This window comes from Dermacentor andersoni, chromosome 7 (assembly GCF_023375885.2).
Source record: "Dermacentor andersoni chromosome 7, qqDerAnde1_hic_scaffold, whole genome shotgun sequence".
Taxonomy (NCBI): Eukaryota; Metazoa; Arthropoda; class Arachnida; order Ixodida; family Ixodidae; genus Dermacentor; species Dermacentor andersoni.
In genome coordinates, this window is record NC_092820.1 from 111,413,029 (window position 1) to 111,440,206 (window position 27,178).

At 45.8% G+C, this 27,178-nt stretch overlaps 1 protein-coding gene across 3 annotated transcripts in view; it reads left to right on the plus strand.

The window, feature by feature from the left end:
- LOC126534628 (acyl-CoA:lysophosphatidylglycerol acyltransferase 1-like) overlaps positions 1 to 27,178 on the plus strand; it is a 156,196-nt gene that overhangs the window by 44,704 nt on the left and 84,314 nt on the right. Inside the window, exon 1 of one of the 3 annotated variants that reach the window (XM_050181900.3) lies at positions 75 to 302. The exons of the other annotated variants lie outside the window; for them this stretch is intronic. Coding sequence (XP_050037857.1) covers positions 264 to 302 — 39 coding nt within the window. The 5' untranslated portion in view covers positions 75 to 263. Of the gene's footprint in view, positions 1 to 74; positions 303 to 27,178 lie in introns of those variants that run through there. 3 annotated transcript variants of the gene reach the window in all.

Here is a 27,178-nt window from a genome sequence, read left to right on the forward strand (position 1 = left end):
TGACTTGTGTCTCTGTCCCGTTGGTTGGCTTCGCTTCGTCTTCGCTGAGGCTGCAACCGGCGTTCGATCGGAACCATTGTTTGTGTTGTTCGCGTGGCCGGTGAGGAAAGAGGCTGCCCGACGACGACCCACACACGCCGTGTTGTGTCTCGCCTGTGCATCGGCGGCTGGGAGATCGCAAAGGAACGAGAGAGTGCCCGACTCGTCTCCCTCCGTTCTCGGCGCGCTGCAGTCGTCGCCCGCGTGGGTTTGGTGGAGTGGAGATGATTACTCACGGCATGAACAGGATGTACGCCAAGCGGGTACGTACGGCACCGATTGTTGCATTTCACGCATCGCCGCTGACGCATCTGTACGCTTCCTAAGCGGCCCGCGCATTGCCGTGTCGTCTGGTATTCTGCTGCACGATACCGGACGCCTGCTGTGCGGCGGGCGTCAAGGTATTCGCTGGCGTAGTGAGCTTTTTCTTTTTTTTTTCCTCTGGGAGATGCGCCTTCGCCGGCACTTGCTGGTGAGTCGTCGGCTCCGGTTTGGCCTAACGCGTTGATATGCTTTACTGGGTGTTTGTTTTAGCGAGCTCATGCTGCGCGTCGGTGCTTCGGGAGGGAGGCAACGCCCAAGGGTGCTGTGTAAACAGGCTCCTGAACAGCGGTTGGGGAGAGTCAATAATTTAGCAAAACTGAATAAATAGCGGCTGTAAGGCGCACGGCGGCGCACTTTAAGGTTATGAGGGGAAACGTTAATAACGGCGTTCCGTCTGACTTCTCAAGCTTGGCAGGCTCTCGCCTAACGTTGAAATCAACGGATCCTTTCCTAACGTATACGCACCGTGACAAGTAAAATCAATCGCAGATGCACGTCAATCGGAGCTACTGCTACATAAGGGACAGCGAAGCTGTGGCAGTTAAGCTACTTCTCACACTATTCACAAGTACTGAGCGTCTGTTTGTGGCTCGTTCTCGTGATGATTCACCAATGACGCCGCCTGCGCGTTCCGACCCTAGGTTCTCACCGAAGGCGGTAGGCTGCTGCTGAACTTCTGATTGGCTGGGCTGGGATACGCGTCAGGAGAGCCAGTCAGCAACTTCAGCAGCGGACGAAATGGGCATGTCCACAAAGCAGACACTTGCAGAATACCGCCTCCCCCCCCCCCCCCCTCTCAATGTCGTTCTACAGCAAGGCCGCCTGCGTGGAGGCCCCGAAGCGGCCGTCTGACCTGGTGCCGTGGGCCGCTACCTTGTGCGCGTTCGAAAAGCCGACGTTCGGTTTCGCCTCACGCGATTGGCTTAGATTGGCCTTATAGGCCGCGATGTCGGCGCGGCCTGGACAATCGCGTGAGGCGTAAGCGAACGCCGGCTGTTCGAACGCGTACGAGGTAGCGGCCCGCAGGGCTGGCAGCTGACGATATTAGAGATAAAATCTACACCAAAAACAGATATCGACGATCTGTTAACTCCATTTGTGAGAGCTTCTAAAGCGGTCAAATTCGACATGGAGCTTAATCCTGTGTGATGTTGTTACAATACTTTAAGAGTGTCGCAGAACTCCCACTCCCAAGTGCTATGTTTGAGAACGCATTGTGTAAATACATCAGTTTTAATCGTCTGCTTCAGGTGCAGTACGGACATCTCGGCTGTACGCACTGCTGTCTCGCGTTTACTGCTTCTTCGGGCAGCCGTTGACGCAGTAATTACGCTGTGGAGCCTCAATTCCTCGAGAGCGCAGCAGATAATCGGTCACGTGAGGCATCGGACGCGAACGTCATCGAAACCTGTTGTGGTGGCGGTCTCGTGGTGTCAGAACCCACTGGCAGCCTGCCGAGCCCATTCGGCACCAGGTTCGACAAGAGGGGAGGGCGTGCCATCCTGCGTTTGACAGTTTTGACACCCTCTGGCGACGCGGTCATTGTGTGGCGCTCAAGCACCACACCGGGATGACTGGCGCGACATTCGAGGGGAATGCGATAGCAGGTCACCGCCACTTCTGCTTTCGTTGACGGCGTTTCACTTCCGAAGTAGCGCTGCGCTTGGAGACGCCTATTTTAGCGCGTTGGTTAGAAGCTCCCGTGGTTAAATATTTTGCGGTGCCTTTGAAGAATAGAGCTGTCGTACCGCATTATTATGGAGTGGACAGTTACCGAAAAAATGCAAGATGGCTTCGCAGGAAATGTTCGTGTCAGGACTCCTTCAAAATGTGCAGTTTACCGAATTTGGACATCCTCATAGTTGAAAACATTTTTTTTCTTGCAGTTCTGTAATTTTGAACGATTCTGGGTAAAAAATACAACCTAATTAAAGGTGCGCTTGCTACAGTTAGCATGTTTTGAATGCTACGAACCATGGGCATCAAATTCGGTGGAAGCGATTTCTCGGTTTTCTTGCATTTAGGAAGGGGCTCCCGAGGTGAATTAGAATGCAACCACTGGTATCGCCGTTACTGCTTTCCCTGCTTTGTGTGGATCCGTGTTATGAATAATGAAGAAACGATGTGCGTTTAACGAACTTCTATAGTGGAATTCCGCGGTTATTCGAGTTACCGTTAGCCTGCATGCGTGTACGGCCACACGAGAAAATCTTGTATGTGCTAGCTAATGACAAAGTAGATGCATACCGGCATGCTCTCCTAGAATTTCCGCAAAATTTACGGAATTGGGCTCGGTCTGCCGTTTTACGAATGTTGCGTCAAGTTTTGAGAAGTTTTCCACTTGGTCTCCGCGACCAAGACCAAGGACACCCATGACTGTTTCGAACAAGTTGGTTCGTACAATCGGCAGCAGCAATTTCGCGGCTGCCGATTTGTTGCCTTTCAAAAACAATTTGTTGCCTGTCAGTCTCTGCTCTTCCAGGTTTGGTGCGGATGCTTGTGGGCCGCGTATAAAAATATAATACGCATGGTACCCACAACAGGTACGCGTGCTTCGGACATATTTGAGAAAAAAAAAAAAAGAAATCCAGCCACTCCCCTGTGTCGCGTCCGCGTAGTTCTTACGAATTTCGAAGGTCTCGGGTTTGCAGGAATCAGTATCGAGATTAACGATAGGTGGGAGGAGTTTGACCATTATATATGAGAGCGGATGCGTTTGTCCCTTCGGACAAAAATTTGTGCGCTGCGTGCTGTGGCATGACAAGAGGTTGAAAGCCTCGTGCAAAGAATCTTTTACCTACGAGTACATTTAGCCTCGGCTAATGCGCTTCGTCCCAGCGATTCTTGTCGTGCTTGTATGTTTTAAGAACAAACTAGACTCGCGTTGGTTGCCATGTTGAGTCGTGGAACCTTGGAAGGCACGAAAGATGGAGCGCATGATCTGTTGTCTGTTCTGAGCGCTAAAAAAAAAAGTGCCTCGCGAGGTTGTCACAGCCGTGGGACGCGTTACGAGCGAGAGGAACGGGATGTTCTCCCGCATAAGTGTTAGGAAATTGCTGTTTGTCTTTATGTCAAGCCGCCACCGATCTGGCTCTCTGATTGCCACCGCACAGGGCGAACGGCAGCGGCAATTTCGGCTCGGGCGGTGCACATATACAGATCCGCCGCCACCGATCTGGCTCTCTGATTGCCACCGCACAGGGGTTGCATTGGAGGAGGAGCGAAGAAAGGAATTAAGTTCGAGCCGGCGCTTTGACAACCGGAGACTCGCAGGAAGAGGGGGGAGGGGGGCGGCGTGTACACCCAGCGGCAAACGATGGGGGCAGAAGCGCGCGCAGCAAGCGGACAACACGATAAAGGGAGGAGGGAAGAGATAGCAGCGACTGACTGATGCCGCTGACGCCGATAGTGAGTCAACCCCAGCTGCGGAGTTGGTTTCAGGGACAACGCCGCCGATGCCGACACAAACAATATGATACCCTCGCTTCCGCAGCGCTAAGAAGCAGGTCTAGCCGTGGGAAGGTGGTCACGTATTCGTCGACGTGCCGGGGCCTACGTGAAATAACCGGCGCGTCGGCAACTGAAGAGCACCCTATCCGCCACACAAGAACAGGGGGGGGGACCCTTTCCTCCTCTTTCTGCATGGCGGCGACGGTGTTCTATGCAGTCACGTTATCTTGACTCTCTAGCGGCGTCAGCGGCATCCAGCGGTATCAGTCGGTCGCTGCTAGCGCTGGGGGGATGAAAGGGGGGCGGAGCTGGTTACGAGGCCGACGACAACACCGACGACGACGCGAAACCCAGGAACGGACGCCAAAGAGCTGCGCTCTAAAAAAAAATTCCCACCCCGTCCGAGCGGTTCCCCTCAGTACAATCTGGTGCCGTGCTTTTGCGCTTGGGCATACGGGCCCGCTTTGCCAACGCGAGGCGGGTCACACGTCAGCTGCTTCGGCGTGGAACCGTGAAAAATTTCACCCGCGCTCGATGGACGGGCGGGGCGCCCCGCGCATATTGGTTCCGCGTCAACGCATCGATAAGGTTGGGAACGGTGCCAAAAATTTCGACACCGCGTGAGCGGGGAGAGGGGGGGGGAGTGAAGTGCGGCGGAAATTTGTTGGCGCGATAACGGTTCGATCAATGAGCATCCCCACGTTCCGAGAGATATTAAGAGCGCTTTCCGGTGGCATCATCATCATCATCATCATCAGCCTAGTTACGCCCACTGCAGGGCAAAGGCCTCTCCCATACTTCTCCAACTACCCCGGTCATGTACTAATTGTGGCCATGTTGTCCCTGCAAACGTCTTAATGTCATCTGCCCACCTAACTTTCTGCCGCCCCCTGCTACGCTTCCCTTCTCTTGGAATCCAGTCCGTAGCTCTTAGTGACCATCGGTTATCTTCCCTCCTCATTACATGTCCGGCCCATGCCCATTTCTTTTTCTTGATTTCAACTAAGATGTCGTTTACCCGCGTTTGTTGCCTCACCCAATCTGCTCTTTTCTTATCCCTTAACGTTACACCCATCATTCTTCTTTCCATAGCTCGTTGCGTCGTTCTCAATTTCAGCAGAACCCTTTTCGTAAGCCTCCAGGTTTCTGCCCCATATGTGAGTACTGGTAACACACAGCTGTTGTACACTTTCCTTTTGAGGGATAGTGGCAACCTACTGTTCATGATTTGAGAATGCCTGCCAAACGCACCCCAACCCATTCTTATTCTTCTGGTTATTTCAGTCTCATGATCCGGATCCGTGGTCACTACCTGCCCTAAGTAGATGTATTCCCTTACCACTTCCAGTGTTTCGCTACCTATCGTAAACTGCTGTTCTCTTCCGAGACTGTTAAACAGTACTTTAGTTTTCTGCAGATTAATTTTCAGACCCACCCTTCTGCTTTGTCTCTCCAGGTCAGTGAGCATGCATTGCAATTGGTCTCCTGAGTTACTAAGCAAGGCAATATCATCAGCGAATCGCAAGTTGCTAAGGTATTCTCCATCAACTTTTATCCCCAATTCTTCCCACTCCAGGCCTCTGAATACCTCCTGTAAACATGCTGTGAATAGCATTGGAGATATCGTATCTCCCTGTCTGACGCCTTTCTTTATAGGGATTTTGTTGCTTTCTTTGTGGAGGACTACGGTGGCTGTGGAGCCGCTATAGATATCTTCCAGTATTTTTACATATGGCTCATCTACACCCTGATTCCGTAATGCCTCCATGACTGCTGAGGTTTCGACTGAATCAAACGCTTTCTCGTAATCAATGAAAGCTATATATAAGGGTTGGTTATATTCTGCACATTTCTCTATCACTTGATTGATAGTGTGAATATGGTCTATTGTTGAGTAGCCTTTACGGAATCCTGCCTGGTCCTTTGGTTGACAGAAGTCTAAGGTGTTCCTGATTCTGTTTGCGATTACCTTAGTAAATACTTTGTAGGCAACGGACAGTAAGCTGATCGGTCTATAATTTTTCAAGTCTTTGGCGTCCCCTTTCTTATGGATTAGGATTATGTTAGCGTTCTTCCAAGATTCCGGTACGCTCGAGGTTATGAGGCATTGCGTATACAGGGTGGCCAGTTTCTCTAGAACAATCTGACCACCATCCTTCAACAAATCTGCTGTTACCTGATCCTCCCCAGCTGCCTTCCCCCTTTGCATAGCTCCTAAGGCTTTCTTTACTTCTTCTGGCGTTACCTGTGGGATTTCGAATTCCTCTAGGCTATTCTCTCTTCCACTATCGTCGTGGGTGCCACTGGTACTGTATAAATCTCTATAGAACTCCTCAGCCACTTGAACTATCTCGTCCATATTAGTAACGATATTGCCGGCTTTGTCTCTTAACGCACACATCTGATTCTTGTCTATTCCTAGTTTCTTCTTCACTGTTTTTAGGCTTCCTCCTTTCCTGAGAGCCTGTTCAATTCTATCCATATTATAGTTCCTGATGTCCGCTGTCTTACGCTTGTTGATTAACTTAGAAAGTTCTGCCAGTTCTATTCTAGCTGTAGGATTAGAGGCTTTCATACATTGGCGTTTCTTGATCAGATCTTTCGTCTCCTGCGATAGCTTACTGGTTTCCTGCCTAACGGCGTTACCACCGACTTCTATTGCGCACTCCTTGATGATGTCCATGAGATTGTCGTTCATTGCTTCAACACTAAGGTCCTCTTCCTGAGTTAAAGCCGAATACCTGTTCTGTAGTTTGATCCGGAATTCCTCTAGTTTCCCTCTTACCGCTAACTCATTGATTGGCTTCTTGTGTACCAGTTTCTTTCGTTCCCTCCTCAAGTCTAGGCTAATTCGAGTTCTTACCATCCTGTGGTCACTGCAGCGTACCTTGCCGAGCACGTCTACATCTTGAATGACGCCAGGGTTCGCGCAGAGTATGAAGTCGATTTCATTTCTAGTCTCACCATTCGGGCTCCTCCACGTCCACTTTCGGCTAACCCGCTTGCGGAAAAAGGTATTCATTATACGCATATTATTCTGTTCTGCAAACTCTACTAATAATTCTCCTCTGCTATTCCTAGAGCCTATGCCATATTCCCCCACTGACTTGTCTCCAGCCTGCTTCTTGCCTACCCTGGCGTTGAAGTCGCCCATCAGTATAGTGTATTTTGTTTTGACTTTACCCATCGCCGATTCTACGTCTTCATAAAAGCTTTCCACTTCCTGGTCCTCATGACTAGATGTAGGAGCGTAGACCTGTACAACCTTCATTTTGCACCTCTTATTAAGTTTCACAACAAGACATGCCACCCTCTCGTTAATGCTATAGAATTCCTGTATGTTACCAGCTATTTCCTTATTAATCAGGAATCCGACTCCTAGTTCTCGTCTCTCCGCTAAGCCCCGGTAACACAGTACATGCCCGCTTTTTAGCACTGTATATGCTTCTTTTGTCCTCCTAACCTCACTGAGTCCTATTATATCCCATTTACTACCCTCTAATTCCTCCAATAACACTGCTAGACTCGCCTCACTAGATAGCGTTCTAACGTTAAACGTTGCCAGGTTCAGATTCCAATGGCGGCCTGTCCGGAGCCAGGTATTCTTAGCACCCTCTGCAGCGTCACAGATCTGACCGCCGCCGTGGTCAGTTGCTTCGCGGCTGCTGGGGACTGAGGGCCGGGGTTCGATTGTTGTATTCATATAGGAGGTTGTGGCCAAGTACTGCACCAGGGTGGCCAATCCTGCTCTGGTGAGAGAGTGCGTTACCGGTTCTGGTCGCCGGGATCAGGCCGCACTCCAGGCCTGTTTGTGCAATTTTCTCAACACACGGTTTTTTTTTTTTTTTGTATTTTCCGGTGGAGAATAGCGCGGCACCGGGATTTGAATCACGGTCCTCTTGCACTGGAGACGGATACTCTACCGTCCCCGTAGGAGTTAAATTAAAAATTAATTTATGGGGTTTTACGTGACAAAACCACTTTCGGATTATGCACGCCGTAGTGGAGGACTCCGAAAATTTCGACCACCTGGGGTTCTTTAACGTGCACTTAATTCTAAGTACACGGGTGTTTTCGCATTTCGCCCCCATCGAAATGCGGCCGCCGTGGTCGGGGTCCGATCCCGCGACCTCGTGCTCAGCAGTCTAACACCATAACCACTGAGCAACCACGGCGGGTCCCGCAGGAGTTGTACGCCTCATTTAACCTACAGTGGTGCCCTACTTGGTCAGTCAAGGTGGACCAATCTGAGCTCGGTTATACCGCATGGATGGCACTCGGCTAGAGAACCTCGTATTTATGACCTGCACATGTGAGGCCTTACATATTTGAAGATATATATCTATTTTTTTTTTTTTTTTAGGAGGGTTCCCGTACAGTGATAAAATAAAGGAAAAGACATTAAAAGAAAGAAAAAAAAAAGAAAGAAAAAGGGGCGGGAAAAAAAAAAAAAAAAACGGAACATAACAGGTGGTTTGAACTCGTGACCCTTCGATGTTGCCCGGAAAGATAGCTCAGTCGGTTGGTTCGTCAGGCCCCAGGCTACTTTCAAGCGCCACAGCTCCTCCTCTGAGCCTCACACTTACGTGGAAAGAGACTCATGTTGTCCGCGATAGTCGGTTTTTGCTATATATATATATATATATATATATATATATATATTCATCTCATCTATGGGATCGCATTCGCGCGCTGTTTCTTTGTCTCTGCGTGTAGTACAGTTAAGAGAGCCAGTTTAAGGGCGGAGAAGAAGAAAGAAGAGAAAAGCAAAAACTGCAGCGCCGTGGTTTTAAAGCGCACCCGTGGTAGAGAAACGGAATGCGATATAAGCGTGCGTAGCCATGATACGCACACGACAAACTGCCTTAAAATATTTAGACTTGAGGGAAAGCTTCGTTAGCAAACGATAGCACGGCAATCAGCACTCGAATATAATTATAACCCTAATACTAATTGTAAATATTCATCTCATCTATGGGATCTAATGCGCGCGCTGTTGCTTTGTCTCTGCGTGTAGTAGTTGAGAGAGCCAGTTTAAGGGCGGAGAAGAAGAAAGAAAAGAAAAGCAAAAACTGCAGCGCCGTGGTTTTAAAGCGCACCCGTGGTAGAGAAACGGAATGCGATATAAGCGTGCGTAGCCATGATACGCACACGACAAACTGCCTTAAAATATTTAGACTTGAGGGAAAGCTTCGTTAGCAAACGATAGCACGGCAATCAGCACTCGAATATAATTATAACCCTAATACTAATTGTAAATATTCATCTCATCTATGGGATCTAATGCGCGCGCTGTTGCTTTGTCTCTGCGTGTAGTAGTTGAGAGAGCCAGTTTAAGGGCAGAGTAGTTGGAAGGCATACTTTCTAGGAAAAATGGCCGCTCAAGGAGAAGAGCGAACTCGAGCGGCTTTAGAGGCTAGGAAAACTGCCTTAAAATATTTAGACTCGAGGGAAAGCTTCGTTAACAAACTATAACACGGCAATCAGCACTCGAATACGACGAGAGAAATTACTGAGACGTGGAAAATTCCCTTGAAAAGAAATCTGGTTTGCTAGACAAATGCTCGTATGTATTGGACCTCTTAAAAGATGAGGGGTGAAATATGCGCTCACCGAGAGGGCATCTTCAGCGCGAGACATCCACAAGGCACCTTACAGAGATGTGGAGAGCTTCGCGGCCGGAACGAAGCATCCCTTCTCCGCCGGCCAAGAGGGGGAAACGTGCTTTCCGATCGCTCAAGGTTGCGCGGACAACGCATAGCTCTAGCGTCTAGGAAAAGCTTAACCAGGTGCGATGGCGGCACGCATAGCGTGGGAAGCTAGCCGCCAGAATAACTATACCAAGGACTGCTGCTGATGAGGGCGAAGTACCTTCGTGTAATTATAATAACCCTAATAGGACTACTTTCGAAAAAAAAAAAAAAGGAAACGGCCCAGAGGGCTATACTACGAGAGCTATGACTGATAGTTTTCTATATATATATATATATATATATATATATATATATATATATTCATCTCATCTATGGGATCGCATTCGCGCGCTGTTTCTTTGTCTCTGCGTGTAGTACAGTTAAGAGAGCCAGTTTAAGGGCGGAGAAGAAGAAAGAAGAGAAAAGCAAAAACTGCAGCGCCGTGGTTTTAAAGCGCACCCGTGGTAGAGAAACGGAATGCGATATAAGCGTGCGTAGCCATGATACGCACACGACAAACTGCCTTAAAATATTTAGACTTGAGGGAAAGCTTCGTTAGCAAACGATAGCACGGCAATCAGCACTCGAATATAATTATAACCCTAATACTAATTGTAAATATTCATCTCATCTATGGGATCTAATGCGCGCGCTGTTGCTTTGTCTCTGCGTGTAGTAGTTGAGAGAGCCAGTTTAAGGGCGGAGAAGAAGAAAGAAAAGAAAAGCAAAAACTGCAGCGCCGTGGTTTTAAAGCGCACCCGTGGTAGAGAAACGGAATGCGATATAAGCGTGCGTAGCCATGATACGCACACGACAAACTGCCTTAAAATATTTAGACTTGAGGGAAAGCTTCGTTAGCAAACGATAGCACGGCAATCAGCACTCGAATATAATTATAACCCTAATACTAATTGTAAATATTCATCTCATCTATGGGATCTAATGCGCGCGCTGTTGCTTTGTCTCTGCGTGTAGTAGTTGAGAGAGCCAGTTTAAGGGCAGAGTAGTTGGAAGGCATACTTTCTAGGAAAAATGGCCGCTCAAGGAGAAGAGCGAACTCGAGCGGCTTTAGAGGCTAGGAAAACTGCCTTAAAATATTTAGACTCGAGGGAAAGCTTCGTTAACAAACTATAACACGGCAATCAACACTCGAATACGACGAGAGAAATTACTGAGACGTGGAAAATTCCCTTGAAAAGAAATCTGGTTTGCTAGACAAATGCTCGTATGTATTGGACCTCTTAAAAGATGAGGGGTGAAATATGCGCTCACCGAGAGGGCATCTTCAGCGCGAGACATCCACAAGGCACCTTACAGAGATGTGGAGAGCTTCGCGGCCGGAACGAAGCATCCCTTCTCCGCCGGCCAAGAGGGGGAAACGTGCTTTCCGATCGCTCAAGGTTGCGCGGACAACGCATAGCTCTAGCGTCTAGGAAAAGCTTAACCAGGTGCGATGGCGGCACGCATAGCGTGGGAAGCTAGCCGCCAGAATAACTATACCAAGGACTGCTGCTGATGAGGGCGAAGTACCTTCGTGTAATTATAATAACCCTAATAGGACTACTTTCGAAAAAAAAAAAAAAGGAAACGGCCCAGAGGGCTATACTACGAGAGCTATGACTGATAGTTTTCTATATATATATATATATATATATATATATATATATATATATTCATCTCATCTATGGGATCGCATTCGCGCGCTGTTTCTTTGTCTCTGCGTGTAGTACAGTTAAGAGAGCCAGTTTAAGGGCGGAGAAGAAGAAAGAAGAGAAAAGCAAAAACTGCAGCGCCGTGGTTTTAAAGCGCACCCGTGGTAGAGAAACGGAATGCGATATAAGCGTGCGTAGCCATGATACGCACACGACAAACTGCCTTAAAATATTTAGACTTGAGGGAAAGCTTCGTTAGCAAACGATAGCACGGCAATCAGCACTCGAATATAATTATAACCCTAATACTAATTGTAAATATTCATCTCATCTATGGGATCTAATGCGCGCGCTGTTGCTTTGTCTCTGCGTGTAGTAGTTGAGAGAGCCAGTTTAAGGGCGGAGAAGAAGAAAGAAAAGAAAAGCAAAAACTGCAGCGCCGTGGTTTTAAAGCGCACCCGTGGTAGAGAAACGGAATGCGATATAAGCGTGCGTAGCCATGATACGCACACGACAAACTGCCTTAAAATATTTAGACTTGAGGGAAAGCTTCGTTAGCAAACGATAGCACGGCAATCAGCACTCGAATATAATTATAACCCTAATACTAATTGTAAATATTCATCTCATCTATGGGATCTAATGCGCGCGCTGTTGCTTTGTCTCTGCGTGTAGTAGTTGAGAGAGCCAGTTTAAGGGCAGAGTAGTTGGAAGGCATACTTTCTAGGAAAAATGGCCGCTCAAGGAGAAGAGCGAACTCGAGCGGCTTTAGAGGCTAGGAAAACTGCCTTAAAATATTTAGACTCGAGGGAAAGCTTCGTTAACAAACTATAACACGGCAATCAGCACTCGAATACGACGAGAGAAATTACTGAGACGTGGAAAATTCCCTTGAAAAGAAATCTGGTTTGCTAGACAAATGCTCGTATGTATTGGACCTCTTAAAAGATGAGGGGTGAAATATGCGCTCACCGAGAGGGCATCTTCAGCGCGAGACATCCACAAGGCACCTTACAGAGATGTGGAGAGCTTCGCGGCCGGAACGAAGCATCCCTTCTCCGCCGGCCAAGAGGGGGAAACGTGCTTTCCGATCGCTCAAGGTTGCGCGGACAACGCATAGCTCTAGCGTCTAGGAAAAGCTTAACCAGGTGCGATGGCGGCACGCATAGCGTGGGAAGCTAGCCGCCAGAATAACTATACCAAGGACTGCTGCTGATGAGGGCGAAGTACCTTCGTGTAATTATAATAACCCTAATAGGACTACTTTCGAAAAAAAAAAAAAAGGAAACGGCCCAGAGGGCTATACTACGAGAGCTATGACTGATAGTTTTCTATATATATATATATATATATATATATATATATATATATTCATCTCATCTATGGGATCGCATTCGCGCGCTGTTTCTTTGTCTCTGCGTGTAGTACAGTTAAGAGAGCCAGTTTAAGGGCGGAGAAGAAGAAAGAAGAGAAAAGCAAAAACTGCAGCGCCGTGGTTTTAAAGCGCACCCGTGGTAGAGAAACGGAATGCGATATAAGCGTGCGTAGCCATGATACGCACACGACAAACTGCCTTAAAATATTTAGACTTGAGGGAAAGCTTCGTTAGCAAACGATAGCACGGCAATCAGCACTCGAATATAATTATAACCCTAATACTAATTGTAAATATTCATCTCATCTATGGGATCTAATGCGCGCGCTGTTGCTTTGTCTCTGCGTGTAGTAGTTGAGAGAGCCAGTTTAAGGGCGGAGAAGAAGAAAGAAAAGAAAAGCAAAAACTGCAGCGCCGTGGTTTTAAAGCGCACCCGTGGTAGAGAAACGGAATGCGATATAAGCGTGCGTAGCCATGATACGCACACGACAAACTGCCTTAAAATATTTAGACTTGAGGGAAAGCTTCGTTAGCAAACGATAGCACGGCAATCAGCACTCGAATATAATTATAACCCTAATACTAATTGTAAATATTCATCTCATCTATGGGATCTAATGCGCGCGCTGTTGCTTTGTCTCTGCGTGTAGTAGTTGAGAGAGCCAGTTTAAGGGCAGAGTAGTTGGAAGGCATACTTTCTAGGAAAAATGGCCGCTCAAGGAGAAGAGCGAACTCGAGCGGCTTTAGAGGCTAGGAAAACTGCCTTAAAATATTTAGACTCGAGGGAAAGCTTCGTTAACAAACTATAACACGGCAATCAGCACTCGAATACGACGAGAGAAATTACTGAGACGTGGAAAATTCCCTTGAAAAGAAATCTGGTTTGCTAGACAAATGCTCGTATGTATTGGACCTCTTAAAAGATGAGGGGTGAAATATGCGCTCACCGAGAGGGCATCTTCAGCGCGAGACATCCACAAGGCACCTTACAGAGATGTGGAGAGCTTCGCGGCCGGAACGAAGCATCCCTTCTCCGCCGGCCAAGAGGGGGAAACGTGCTTTCCGATCGCTCAAGGTTGCGCGGACAACGCATAGCTCTAGCGTCTAGGAAAAGCTTAACCAGGTGCGATGGCGGCACGCATAGCGTGGGAAGCTAGCCGCCAGAATAACTATACCAAGGACTGCTGCTGATGAGGGCGAAGTACCTTCGTGTAATTATAATAACCCTAATAGGACTACTTTCGAAAAAAAAAAAAAAGGAAACGGCCCAGAGGGCTATACTACGAGAGCTATGACTGATAGTTTTCTATATATATATATATATATATATATATATATATATATATATATATATATATATATATTCATCTCATCTATGGGATCGCATTCGCGCGCTGTTTCTTTGTCTCTGCGTGTAGTACAGTTAAGAGAGCCAGTTTAAGGGCGGAGAAGAAGAAAGAAGAGAAAAGCAAAAACTGCAGCGCCGTGGTTTTAAAGCGCACCCGTGGTAGAGAAACGGAATGCGATATAAGCGTGCGTAGCCATGATACGCACACGACAAACTGCCTTAAAATATTTAGACTTGAGGGAAAGCTTCGTTAGCAAACGATAGCACGGCAATCAGCACTCGAATATAATTATAACCCTAATACTAATTGTAAATATTCATCTCATCTATGGGATCTAATGCGCGCGCTGTTGCTTTGTCTCTGCGTGTAGTAGTTGAGAGAGCCAGTTTAAGGGCGGAGAAGAAGAAAGAAAAGAAAAGCAAAAACTGCAGCGCCGTGGTTTTAAAGCGCACCCGTGGTAGAGAAACGGAATGCGATATAAGCGTGCGTAGCCATGATACGCACACGACAAACTGCCTTAAAATATTTAGACTTGAGGGAAAGCTTCGTTAGCAAACGATAGCACGGCAATCAGCACTCGAATATAATTATAACCCTAATACTAATTGTAAATATTCATCTCATCTATGGGATCTAATGCGCGCGCTGTTGCTTTGTCTCTGCGTGTAGTAGTTGAGAGAGCCAGTTTAAGGGCAGAGTAGTTGGAAGGCATACTTTCTAGGAAAAATGGCCGCTCAAGGAGAAGAGCGAACTCGAGCGGCTTTAGAGGCTAGGAAAACTGCCTTAAAATATTTAGACTCGAGGGAAAGCTTCGTTAACAAACTATAACACGGCAATCAGCACTCGAATACGACGAGAGAAATTACTGAGACGTGGAAAATTCCCTTGAAAAGAAATCTGGTTTGCTAGACAAATGCTCGTATGTATTGGACCTCTTAAAAGATGAGGGGTGAAATATGCGCTCACCGAGAGGGCATCTTCAGCGCGAGACATCCACAAGGCACCTTACAGAGATGTGGAGAGCTTCGCGGCCGGAACGAAGCATCCCTTCTCCGCCGGCCAAGAGGGGGAAACGTGCTTTCCGATCGCTCAAGGTTGCGCGGACAACGCATAGCTCTAGCGTCTAGGAAAAGCTTAACCAGGTGCGATGGCGGCACGCATAGCGTGGGAAGCTAGCCGCCAGAATAACTATACCAAGGACTGCTGCTGATGAGGGCGAAGTACCTTCGTGTAATTATAATAACCCTAATAGGACTACTTTCGAAAAAAAAAAAAAAGGAAACGGCCCAGAGGGCTATACTACGAGAGCTATGACTGATAGTTTTCTATATATATATATATATATATATATATATATATATATATATATATATATATATATATTCATCTCATCTATGGGATCGCATTCGCGCGCTGTTTCTTTGTCTCTGCGTGTAGTACAGTTAAGAGAGCCAGTTTAAGGGCGGAGAAGAAGAAAGAAGAGAAAAGCAAAAACTGCAGCGCCGTGGTTTTAAAGCGCACCCGTGGTAGAGAAACGGAATGCGATATAAGCGTGCGTAGCCATGATACGCACACGACAAACTGCCTTAAAATATTTAGACTTGAGGGAAAGCTTCGTTAGCAAACGATAGCACGGCAATCAGCACTCGAATATAATTATAACCCTAATACTAATTGTAAATATTCATCTCATCTATGGGATCTAATGCGCGCGCTGTTGCTTTGTCTCTGCGTGTAGTAGTTGAGAGAGCCAGTTTAAGGGCGGAGAAGAAGAAAGAAAAGAAAAGCAAAAACTGCAGCGCCGTGGTTTTAAAGCGCACCCGTGGTAGAGAAACGGAATGCGATATAAGCGTGCGTAGCCATGATACGCACACGACAAACTGCCTTAAAATATTTAGACTTGAGGGAAAGCTTCGTTAGCAAACGATAGCACGGCAATCAGCACTCGAATATAATTATAACCCTAATACTAATTGTAAATATTCATCTCATCTATGGGATCTAATGCGCGCGCTGTTGCTTTGTCTCTGCGTGTAGTAGTTGAGAGAGCCAGTTTAAGGGCAGAGTAGTTGGAAGGCATACTTTCTAGGAAAAATGGCCGCTCAAGGAGAAGAGCGAACTCGAGCGGCTTTAGAGGCTAGGAAAACTGCCTTAAAATATTTAGACTCGAGGGAAAGCTTCGTTAACAAACTATAACACGGCAATCAGCACTCGAATACGACGAGAGAAATTACTGAGACGTGGAAAATTCCCTTGAAAAGAAATCTGGTTTGCTAGACAAATGCTCGTATGTATTGGACCTCTTAAAAGATGAGGGGTGAAATATGCGCTCACCGAGAGGGCATCTTCAGCGCGAGACATCCACAAGGCACCTTACAGAGATGTGGAGAGCTTCGCGGCCGGAACGAAGCATCCCTTCTCCGCCGGCCAAGAGGGGGAAACGTGCTTTCCGATCGCTCAAGGTTGCGCGGACAACGCATAGCTCTAGCGTCTAGGAAAAGCTTAACCAGGTGCGATGGCGGCACGCATAGCGTGGGAAGCTAGCCGCCAGAATAACTATACCAAGGACTGCTGCTGATGAGGGCGAAGTACCTTCGTGTAATTATAATAACCCTAATAGGACTACTTTCGAAAAAAAAAAAAAAGGAAACGGCCCAGAGGGCTATACTACGAGAGCTATGACTGATAGTTTTCTATATATATATATATATATATATATATATATATATATATATATATATATATATATATATATATATATATATATATATATATATTCATCTCATCTATGGGATCGCATTCGCGCGCTGTTTCTTTGTCTCTGCGTGTAGTACAGTTAAGAGAGCCAGTTTAAGGGCGGAGAAGAAGAAAGAAGAGAAAAGCAAAAACTGCAGCGCCGTGGTTTTAAAGCGCACCCGTGGTAGAGAAACGGAATGCGATATAAGCGTGCGTAGCCATGATACGCACACGACAAACTGCCTTAAAATATTTAGACTTGAGGGAAAGCTTCGTTAGCAAACGATAGCACGGCAATCAGCACTCGAATATAATTATAACCCTAATACTAATTGTAAATATTCATCTCATCTATGGGATCTAATGCGCGCGCTGTTGCTTTGTCTCTGCGTGTAGTAGTTGAGAGAGCCAGTTTAAGGGCGGAGAAGAAGAAAGAAAAGAAAAGCAAAAACTGCAGCGCCGTGGTTTTAAAGCGCACCCGTGGTAGAGAAACGGAATGCGATATAAGCGTGCGTAGCCATGATACGCACACGACAAACTGCCTTAAAATATTTAGACTTGAGGGAAAGCTTCGTTAGCAAACGATAGCACGGCAATCAGCACTCGAATATAATTATAACCCTAATACTAATTGTAAATATTCATCTCATCTATGGGATCTAATGCGCGCGCTGTTGCTTTGTCTCTGCGTGTAGTAGTTGAGAGAGCCAGTTTAAGGGCGGAGAAGAAGAAAGAAAAGAAAAGCAAAAACTGCAGCGCCGTGGTTTTAAAGCGCACCCGTGGTAGAGAAACGGAATGCGATATAAGCGTGCGTAGCCATGATACGCACACGACAAACTGCCTTAAAATATTTAGACTTGAGGGAAAGCTTCGTTAGCAAACGATAGCACGGCAATCAGCACTCGAATATAATTATAACCCTAATACTAATTGTAAATATTCATCTCATCTATGGGATCTAATGCGCGCGCTGTTGCTTTGTCTCTGCGTGTAGTAGTTGAGAGAGCCAGTTTAAGGGCAGAGTAGTTGGAAGGCATACTTTCTAGGAAAAATGGCCGCTCAAGGAGAAGAGCGAACTCGAGCGGCTTTAGAGGCTAGGAAAACTGCCTTAAAATATTTAGACTCGAGGGAAAGCTTCGTTAACAAACTATAACACGGCAATCAGCACTCGAATACGACGAGAGAAATTACTGAGACGTGGAAAATTCCCTTGAAAAGAAATCTGGTTTGCTAGACAAATGCTCGTATGTATTGGACCTCTTAAAAGATGAGGGGTGAAATATGCGCTCACCGAGAGGGCATCTTCAGCGCGAGACATCCACAAGGCACCTTACAGAGATGTGGAGAGCTTCGCGGCCGGAACGAAGCATCCCTTCTCCGCCGGCCAAGAGGGGGAAACGTGCTTTCCGATCGCTCAAGGTTGCGCGGACAACGCATAGCTCTAGCGTCTAGGAAAAGCTTAACCAGGTGCGATGGCGGCACGCATAGCGTGGGAAGCTAGCCGCCAGAATAACTATACCAAGGACTGCTGCTGATGAGGGCGAAGTACCTTCGTGTAATTATAATAACCCTAATAGGACTACTTTCGAAAAAAAAAAAAAAGGAAACGGCCCAGAGGGCTATACTACGAGAGCTATGACTGATAGTTTTCTATATATATATATATATATATATATATATATATATATATATTCATCTCATCTATGGGATCGCATTCGCGCGCTGTTTCTTTGTCTCTGCGTGTAGTACAGTTAAGAGAGCCAGTTTAAGGGCGGAGAAGAAGAAAGAAGAGAAAAGCAAAAACTGCAGCGCCGTGGTTTTAAAGCGCACCCGTGGTAGAGAAACGGAATGCGATATAAGCGTGCGTAGCCATGATACGCACACGACAAACTGCCTTAAAATATTTAGACTTGAGGGAAAGCTTCGTTAGCAAACGATAGCACGGCAATCAGCACTCGAATATAATTATAACCCTAATACTAATTGTAAATATTCATCTCATCTATGGGATCTAATGCGCGCGCTGTTGCTTTGTCTCTGCGTGTAGTAGTTGAGAGAGCCAGTTTAAGGGCGGAGAAGAAGAAAGAAAAGAAAAGCAAAAACTGCAGCGCCGTGGTTTTAAAGCGCACCCGTGGTAGAGAAACGGAATGCGATATAAGCGTGCGTAGCCATGATACGCACACGACAAACTGCCTTAAAATATTTAGACTTGAGGGAAAGCTTCGTTAGCAAACGATAGCACGGCAATCAGCACTCGAATATAATTATAACCCTAATACTAATTGTAAATATTCATCTCATCTATGGGATCTAATGCGCGCGCTGTTGCTTTGTCTCTGCGTGTAGTAGTTGAGAGAGCCAGTTTAAGGGCAGAGTAGTTGGAAGGCATACTTTCTAGGAAAAATGGCCGCTCAAGGAGAAGAGCGAACTCGAGCGGCTTTAGAGGCTAGGAAAACTGCCTTAAAATATTTAGACTCGAGGGAAAGCTTCGTTAACAAACTATAACACGGCAATCAGCACTCGAATACGACGAGAGAAATTACTGAGACGTGGAAAATTCCCTTGAAAAGAAATCTGGTTTGCTAGACAAATGCTCGTATGTATTGGACCTCTTAAAAGATGAGGGGTGAAATATGCGCTCACCGAGAGGGCATCTTCAGCGCGAGACATCCACAAGGCACCTTACAGAGATGTGGAGAGCTTCGCGGCCGGAACGAAGCATCCCTTCTCCGCCGGCCAAGAGGGGGAAACGTGCTTTCCGATCGCTCAAGGTTGCGCGGACAACGCATAGCTCTAGCGTCTAGGAAAAGCTTAACCAGGTGCGATGGCGGCACGCATAGCGTGGGAAGCTAGCCGCCAGAATAACTATACCAAGGACTGCTGCTGATGAGGGCGAAGTACCTTCGTGTAATTATAATAACCCTAATAGGACTACTTTCGAAAAAAAAAAAAAGGAAACGGCCCAGAGGGCTATACTACGAGAGCTATGACTGATAGTTTTCTATATATATATATATATATATATATATATATATATATATATATATATATATATATATATATATTCATCTCATCTATGGGATCGCATTCGCGCGCTGTTTCTTTGTCTCTGCGTGTAGTACAGTTAAGAGAGCCAGTTTAAGGGCGGAGAAGAAGAAAGAAGAGAAAAGCAAAAACTGCAGCGCCGTGGTTTTAAAGCGCACCCGTGGTAGAGAAACGGAATGCGATATAAGCGTGCGTAGCCATGATACGCACACGACAAACTGCCTTAAAATATTTAGACTTGAGGGAAAGCTTCGTTAGCAAACGATAGCACGGCAATCAGCACTCGAATATAATTATAACCCTAATACTAATTGTAAATATTCATCTCATCTATGGGATCTAATGCGCGCGCTGTTGCTTTGTCTCTGCGTGTAGTAGTTGAGAGAGCCAGTTTAAGGGCGGAGAAGAAGAAAGAAAAGAAAAGCAAAAACTGCAGCGCCGTGGTTTTAAAGCGCACCCGTGGTAGAGAAACGGAATGCGATATAAGCGTGCGTAGCCATGATACGCACACGACAAACTGCCTTAAAATATTTAGACTTGAGGGAAAGCTTCGTTAGCAAACGATAGCACGGCAATCAGCACTCGAATATAATTATAACCCTAATACTAATTGTAAATATTCATCTCATCTATGGGATCTAATGCGCGCGCTGTTGCTTTGTCTCTGCGTGTAGTAGTTGAGAGAGCCAGTTTAAGGGCGGAGAAGAAGAAAGAAAAGAAAAGCAAAAACTGCAGCGCCGTGGTTTTAAAGCGCACCCGTGGTAGAGAAACGGAATGCGATATAAGCGTGCGTAGCCATGATACGCACACGACAAACTGCCTTAAAATATTTAGACTTGAGGGAAAGCTTCGTTAGCAAACGATAGCACGGCAATCAGCACTCGAATATAATTATAACCCTAATACTAATTGTAAATATTCATCTCATCTATGGGATCTAATGCGCGCGCTGTTGCTTTGTCTCTGCGTGTAGTAGTTGAGAGAGCCAGTTTAAGGGCAGAGTAGTTGGAAGGCATACTTTCTAGGAAAAATGGCCGCTCAAGGAGAAGAGCGAACTCGAGCGGCTTTAGAGGCTAGGAAAACTGCCTTAAAATATTTAGACTCGAGGGAAAGCTTCGTTAACAAACTATAACACGGCAATCAGCACTCGAATACGACGAGAGAAATTACTGAGACGTGGAAAATTCCCTTGAAAAGAAATCTGGTTTGCTAGACAAATGCTCGTATGTATTGGACCTCTTAAAAGATGAGGGGTGAAATATGCGCTCACCGAGAGGGCATCTTCAGCGCGAGACATCCACAAGGCACCTTACAGAGATGTGGAGAGCTTCGCGGCCGGAACGAAGCATCCCTTCTCCGCCGGCCAAGAGGGGGAAACGTGCTTTCCGATCGCTCAAGGTTGCGCGGACAACGCATAGCTCTAGCGTCTAGGAAAAGCTTAACCAGGTGCGATGGCGGCACGCATAGCGTGGGAAGCTAGCCGCCAGAATAACTATACCAAGGACTGCTGCTGATGAGGGCGAAGTACCTTCGTGTAATTATAATAACCCTAATAGGACTACTTTCGAAAAAAAAAAAAAAGGAAACGGCCCAGAGGGCTATACTACGAGAGCTATGACTGATAGTTTTCTATATATATATATATATATATATATATATATATATATATATATTCATCTCATCTATGGGATCGCATTCGCGCGCTGTTTCTTTGTCTCTGCGTGTAGTACAGTTAAGAGAGCCAGTTTAAGGGCGGAGAAGAAGAAAGAAGAGAAAAGCAAAAACTGCAGCGCCGTGGTTTTAAAGCGCACCCGTGGTAGAGAAACGGAATGCGATATAAGCGTGCGTAGCCATGATACGCACACGACAAACTGCCTTAAAATATTTAGACTTGAGGGAAAGCTTCGTTAGCAAACGATAGCACGGCAATCAGCACTCGAATATAATTATAACCCTAATACTAATTGTAAATATTCATCTCATCTATGGGATCTAATGCGCGCGCTGTTGCTTTGTCTCTGCGTGTAGTAGTTGAGAGAGCCAGTTTAAGGGCGGAGAAGAAGAAAGAAAAGAAAAGCAAAAACTGCAGCGCCGTGGTTTTAAAGCGCACCCGTGGTAGAGAAACGGAATGCGATATAAGCGTGCGTAGCCATGATACGCACACGACAAACTGCCTTAAAATATTTAGACTTGAGGGAAAGCTTCGTTAGCAAACGATAGCACGGCAATCAGCACTCGAATATAATTATAACCCTAATACTAATTGTAAATATTCATCTCATCTATGGGATCTAATGCGCGCGCTGTTGCTTTGTCTCTGCGTGTAGTAGTTGAGAGAGCCAGTTTAAGGGCAGAGTAGTTGGAAGGCATACTTTCTAGGAAAAATGGCCGCTCAAGGAGAAGAGCGAACTCGAGCGGCTTTAGAGGCTAGGAAAACTGCCTTAAAATATTTAGACTCGAGGGAAAGCTTCGTTAACAAACTATAACACGGCAATCAGCACTCGAATACGACGAGAGAAATTACTGAGACGTGGAAAATTCCCTTGAAAAGAAATCTGGTTTGCTAGACAAATGCTCGTATGTATTGGACCTCTTAAAAGATGAGGGGTGAAATATGCGCTCACCGAGAGGGCATCTTCAGCGCGAGACATCCACAAGGCACCTTACAGAGATGTGGAGAGCTTCGCGGCCGGAACGAAGCATCCCTTCTCCGCCGGCCAAGAGGGGGAAACGTGCTTTCCGATCGCTCAAGGTTGCGCGGACAACGCATAGCTCTAGCGTCTAGGAAAAGCTTAACCAGGTGCGATGGCGGCACGCATAGCGTGGGAAGCTAGCCGCCAGAATAACTATACCAAGGACTGCTGCTGATGAGGGCGAAGTACCTTCGTGTAATTATAATAACCCTAATAGGACTACTTTCGAAAAAAAAAAAAAAGGAAACGGCCCAGAGGGCTATACTACGAGAGCTATGACTGATAGTTTTCTATATATATATATATATATATATATATATATATATATATATATATATATATATATATATATATATATATATATATATATATATATATATATATATTCATCTCATCTATGGGATCGCATTCGCGCGCTGTTTCTTTGTCTCTGCGTGTAGTACAGTTAAGAGAGCCAGTTTAAGGGCGGAGAAGAAGAAAGAAGAGAAAAGCAAAAACTGCAGCGCCGTGGTTTTAAAGCGCACCCGTGGTAGAGAAACGGAATGCGATATAAGCGTGCGTAGCCATGATACGCACACGACAAACTGCCTTAAAATATTTAGACTTGAGGGAAAGCTTCGTTAGCAAACGATAGCACGGCAATCAGCACTCGAATATAATTATAACCCTAATACTAATTGTAAATATTCATCTCATCTATGGGATCTAATGCGCGCGCTGTTGCTTTGTCTCTGCGTGTAGTAGTTGAGAGAGCCAGTTTAAGGGCGGAGAAGAAGAAAGAAAAGAAAAGCAAAAACTGCAGCGCCGTGGTTTTAAAGCGCACCCGTGGTAGAGAAACGGAATGCGATATAAGCGTGCGTAGCCATGATACGCACACGACAAACTGCCTTAAAATATTTAGACTTGAGGGAAAGCTTCGTTAGCAAACGATAGCACGGCAATCAGCACTCGAATATAATTATAACCCTAATACTAATTGTAAATATTCATCTCATCTATGGGATCTAATGCGCGCGCTGTTGCTTTGTCTCTGCGTGTAGTAGTTGAGAGAGCCAGTTTAAGGGCGGAGAAGAAGAAAGAAAAGAAAAGCAAAAACTGCAGCGCCGTGGTTTTAAAGCGCACCCGTGGTAGAGAAACGGAATGCGATATAAGCGTGCGTAGCCATGATACGCACACGACAAACTGCCTTAAAATATTTAGACTTGAGGGAAAGCTTCGTTAGCAAACGATAGCACGGCAATCAGCACTCGAATATAATTATAACCCTAATACTAATTGTAAATATTCATCTCATCTATGGGATCTAATGCGCGCGCTGTTGCTTTGTCTCTGCGTGTAGTAGTTGAGAGAGCCAGTTTAAGGGCAGAGTAGTTGGAAGGCATACTTTCTAGGAAAAATGGCCGCTCAAGGAGAAGAGCGAACTCGAGCGGCTTTAGAGGCTAGGAAAACTGCCTTAAAATATTTAGACTCGAGGGAAAGCTTCGTTAACAAACTATAACACGGCAATCAGCACTCGAATACGACGAGAGAAATTACTGAGACGTGGAAAATTCCCTTGAAAAGAAATCTGGTTTGCTAGACAAATGCTCGTATGTATTGGACCTCTTAAAAGATGAGGGGTGAAATATGCGCTCACCGAGAGGGCATCTTCAGCGCGAGACATCCACAAGGCACCTTACAGAGATGTGGAGAGCTTCGCGGCCGGAACGAAGCATCCCTTCTCCGCCGGCCAAGAGGGGGAAACGTGCTTTCCGATCGCTCAAGGTTGCGCGGACAACGCATAGCTCTAGCGTCTAGGAAAAGCTTAACCAGGTGCGATGGCGGCACGCATAGCGTGGGAAGCTAGCCGCCAGAATAACTATACCAAGGACTGCTGCTGATGAGGGCGAAGTACCTTCGTGTAATTATAATAACCCTAATAGGACTACTTTCGAAAAAAAAAAAAAAGGAAACGGCCCAGAGGGCTATACTACGAGAGCTATGACTGATAGTTTTCTATATATATATATATATATATATATATATATATATATATATTCATCTCATCTATGGGATCGCATTCGCGCGCTGTTTCTTTGTCTCTGCGTGTAGTACAGTTAAGAGAGCCAGTTTAAGGGCGGAGAAGAAGAAAGAAGAGAAAAGCAAAAACTGCAGCGCCGTGGTTTTAAAGCGCACCCGTGGTAGAGAAACGGAATGCGATATAAGCGTGCGTAGCCATGATACGCACACGACAAACTGCCTTAAAATATTTAGACTTGAGGGAAAGCTTCGTTAGCAAACGATAGCACGGCAATCAGCAGTCGAATATAATTATAACCCTAATACTAATTGTAAATATTCATCTCATCTATGGGATCTAATGCGCGCGCTGTTGCTTTGTCTCTGCGTGTAGTAGTTGAGAGAGCCAGTTTAAGGGCGGAGAAGAAGAAAGAAAAGAAAAGCAAAAACTGCAGCGCCGTGGTTTTAAAGCGCACCCGTGGTAGAGAAACGGAATGCGATATAAGCGTGCGTAGCCATGATACGCACACGACAAACTGCCTTAAAATATTTAGACTTGAGGGAAAGCTTCGTTAGCAAACGATAGCACGGCAATCAGCACTCGAATATAATTATAACCCTAATACTAATTGTAAATATTCATCTCATCTATGGGATCTAATGCGCGCGCTGTTGCTTTGTCTCTGCGTGTAGTAGTTGAGAGAGCCAGTTTAAGGGCAGAGTAGTTGGAAGGCATACTTTCTAGGAAAAATGGCCGCTCAAGGAGAAGAGCGAACTCGAGCGGCTTTAGAGGCTAGGAAAACTGCCTTAAAATATTTAGACTCGAGGGAAAGCTTCGTTAACAAACTATAACACGGCAATCAGCACTCGAATACGACGAGAGAAATTACTGAGACGTGGAAAATTCCCTTGAAAAGAAATCTGGTTTGCTAGACAAATGCTCGTATGTATTGGACCTCTTAAAAGATGAGGGGTGAAATATGCGCTCACCGAGAGGGCATCTTCAGCGCGAGACATCCACAAGGCACCTTACAGAGATGTGGAGAGCTTCGCGGCCGGAACGAAGCATCCCTTCTCCGCCGGCCAAGAGGGGGAAACGTGCTTTCCGATCGCTCAAGGTTGCGCGGACAACGCATAGCTCTAGCGTCTAGGAAAAGCTTAACCAGGTGCGATGGCGGCACGCATAGCGTGGGAAGCTAGCCGCCAGAATAACTATACCAAGGACTGCTGCTGATGAGGGCGAAGTACCTTCGTGTAATTATAATAACCCTAATAGGACTACTTTCGAAAAAAAAAAAAAGGAAACGGCCCAGAGGGCTATACTACGAGAGCTATGACTGATAGTTTTCTGTATATATATATATATATATATATATATATATATATATATATATATATATATATATATATATATATATTCATCTCATCTATGGGATCGCATTCGCGCGCTGTTTCTTTGTCTCTGCGTGTAGTACAGTTAAGAGAGCCAGTTTAAGGGCGGAGAAGAAGAAAGAAGAGAAAAGCAAAAACTGCAGCGCCGTGGTTTTAAAGCGCACCCGTGGTAGAGAAACGGAATGCGATATAAGCGTGCGTAGCCATGATACGCACACGACAAACTGCCTTAAAATATTTAGACTTGAGGGAAAGCTTCGTTAGCAAACGATAGCACGGCAATCAGCACTCGAATATAATTATAACCCTAATACTAATTGTAAATATTCATCTCATCTATGGGATCTAATGCGCGCGCTGTTGCTTTGTCTCTGCGTGTAGTAGTTGAGAGAGCCAGTTTAAGGGCGGAGAAGAAGAAAGAAAAGAAAAGCAAAAACTGCAGCGCCGTGGTTTTAAAGCGCACCCGTGGTAGAGAAACGGAATGCGATATAAGCGTGCGTAGCCATGATACGCACACGACAAACTGCCTTAAAATATTTAGACTTGAGGGAAAGCTTCGTTAGCAAACGATAGCACGGCAATCAGCACTCGAATATAATTATAACCCTAATACTAATTGTAAATATTCATCTCATCTATGGGATCTAATGCGCGCGCTGTTGCTTTGTCTCTGCGTGTAGTAGTTGAGAGAGCCAGTTTAAGGGCAGAGTAGTTGGAAGGCATACTTTCTAGGAAAAATGGCCGCTCAAGGAGAAGAGCGAACTCGAGCGGCTTTAGAGGCTAGGAAAACTGCCTTAAAATATTTAGACTCGAGGGAAAGCTTCGTTAACAAACTATAACACGGCAATCAGCACTCGAATACGACGAGAGAAATTACTGAGACGTGGAAAATTCCCTTGAAAAGAAATCTGGTTTGCTAGACAAATGCTCGTATGTATTGGACCTCTTAAAAGATGAGGGGTGAAATATGCGCTCACCGAGAGGGCATCTTCAGCGCGAGACATCCACAAGGCACCTTACAGAGATGTGGAGAGCTTCGCGGCCGGAACGAAGCATCCCTTCTCCGCCGGCCAAGAGGGGGAAACGTGCTTTCCGATCGCTCAAGGTTGCGCGGACAACGCATAGCTCTAGCGTCTAGGAAAAGCTTAACCAGGTGCGATGGCGGCACGCATAGCGTGGGAAGCTAGCCGCCAGAATAACTATACCAAGGACTGCTGCTGATGAGGGCGAAGTACCTTCGTGTAATTATAATAACCCTAATAGGACTACTTTCGAAAAAAAAAAAAAAAAAAAAGGAAACGGCCCAGAGGGCTATACTACGAGAGCTATGACTGATAGTTTTCTATATATATATATATATATATATATATATTCATCTCATCTATGGGATCGCATTCGCGCCGGTGGCATAGCACGTCCTAAATATTATGGT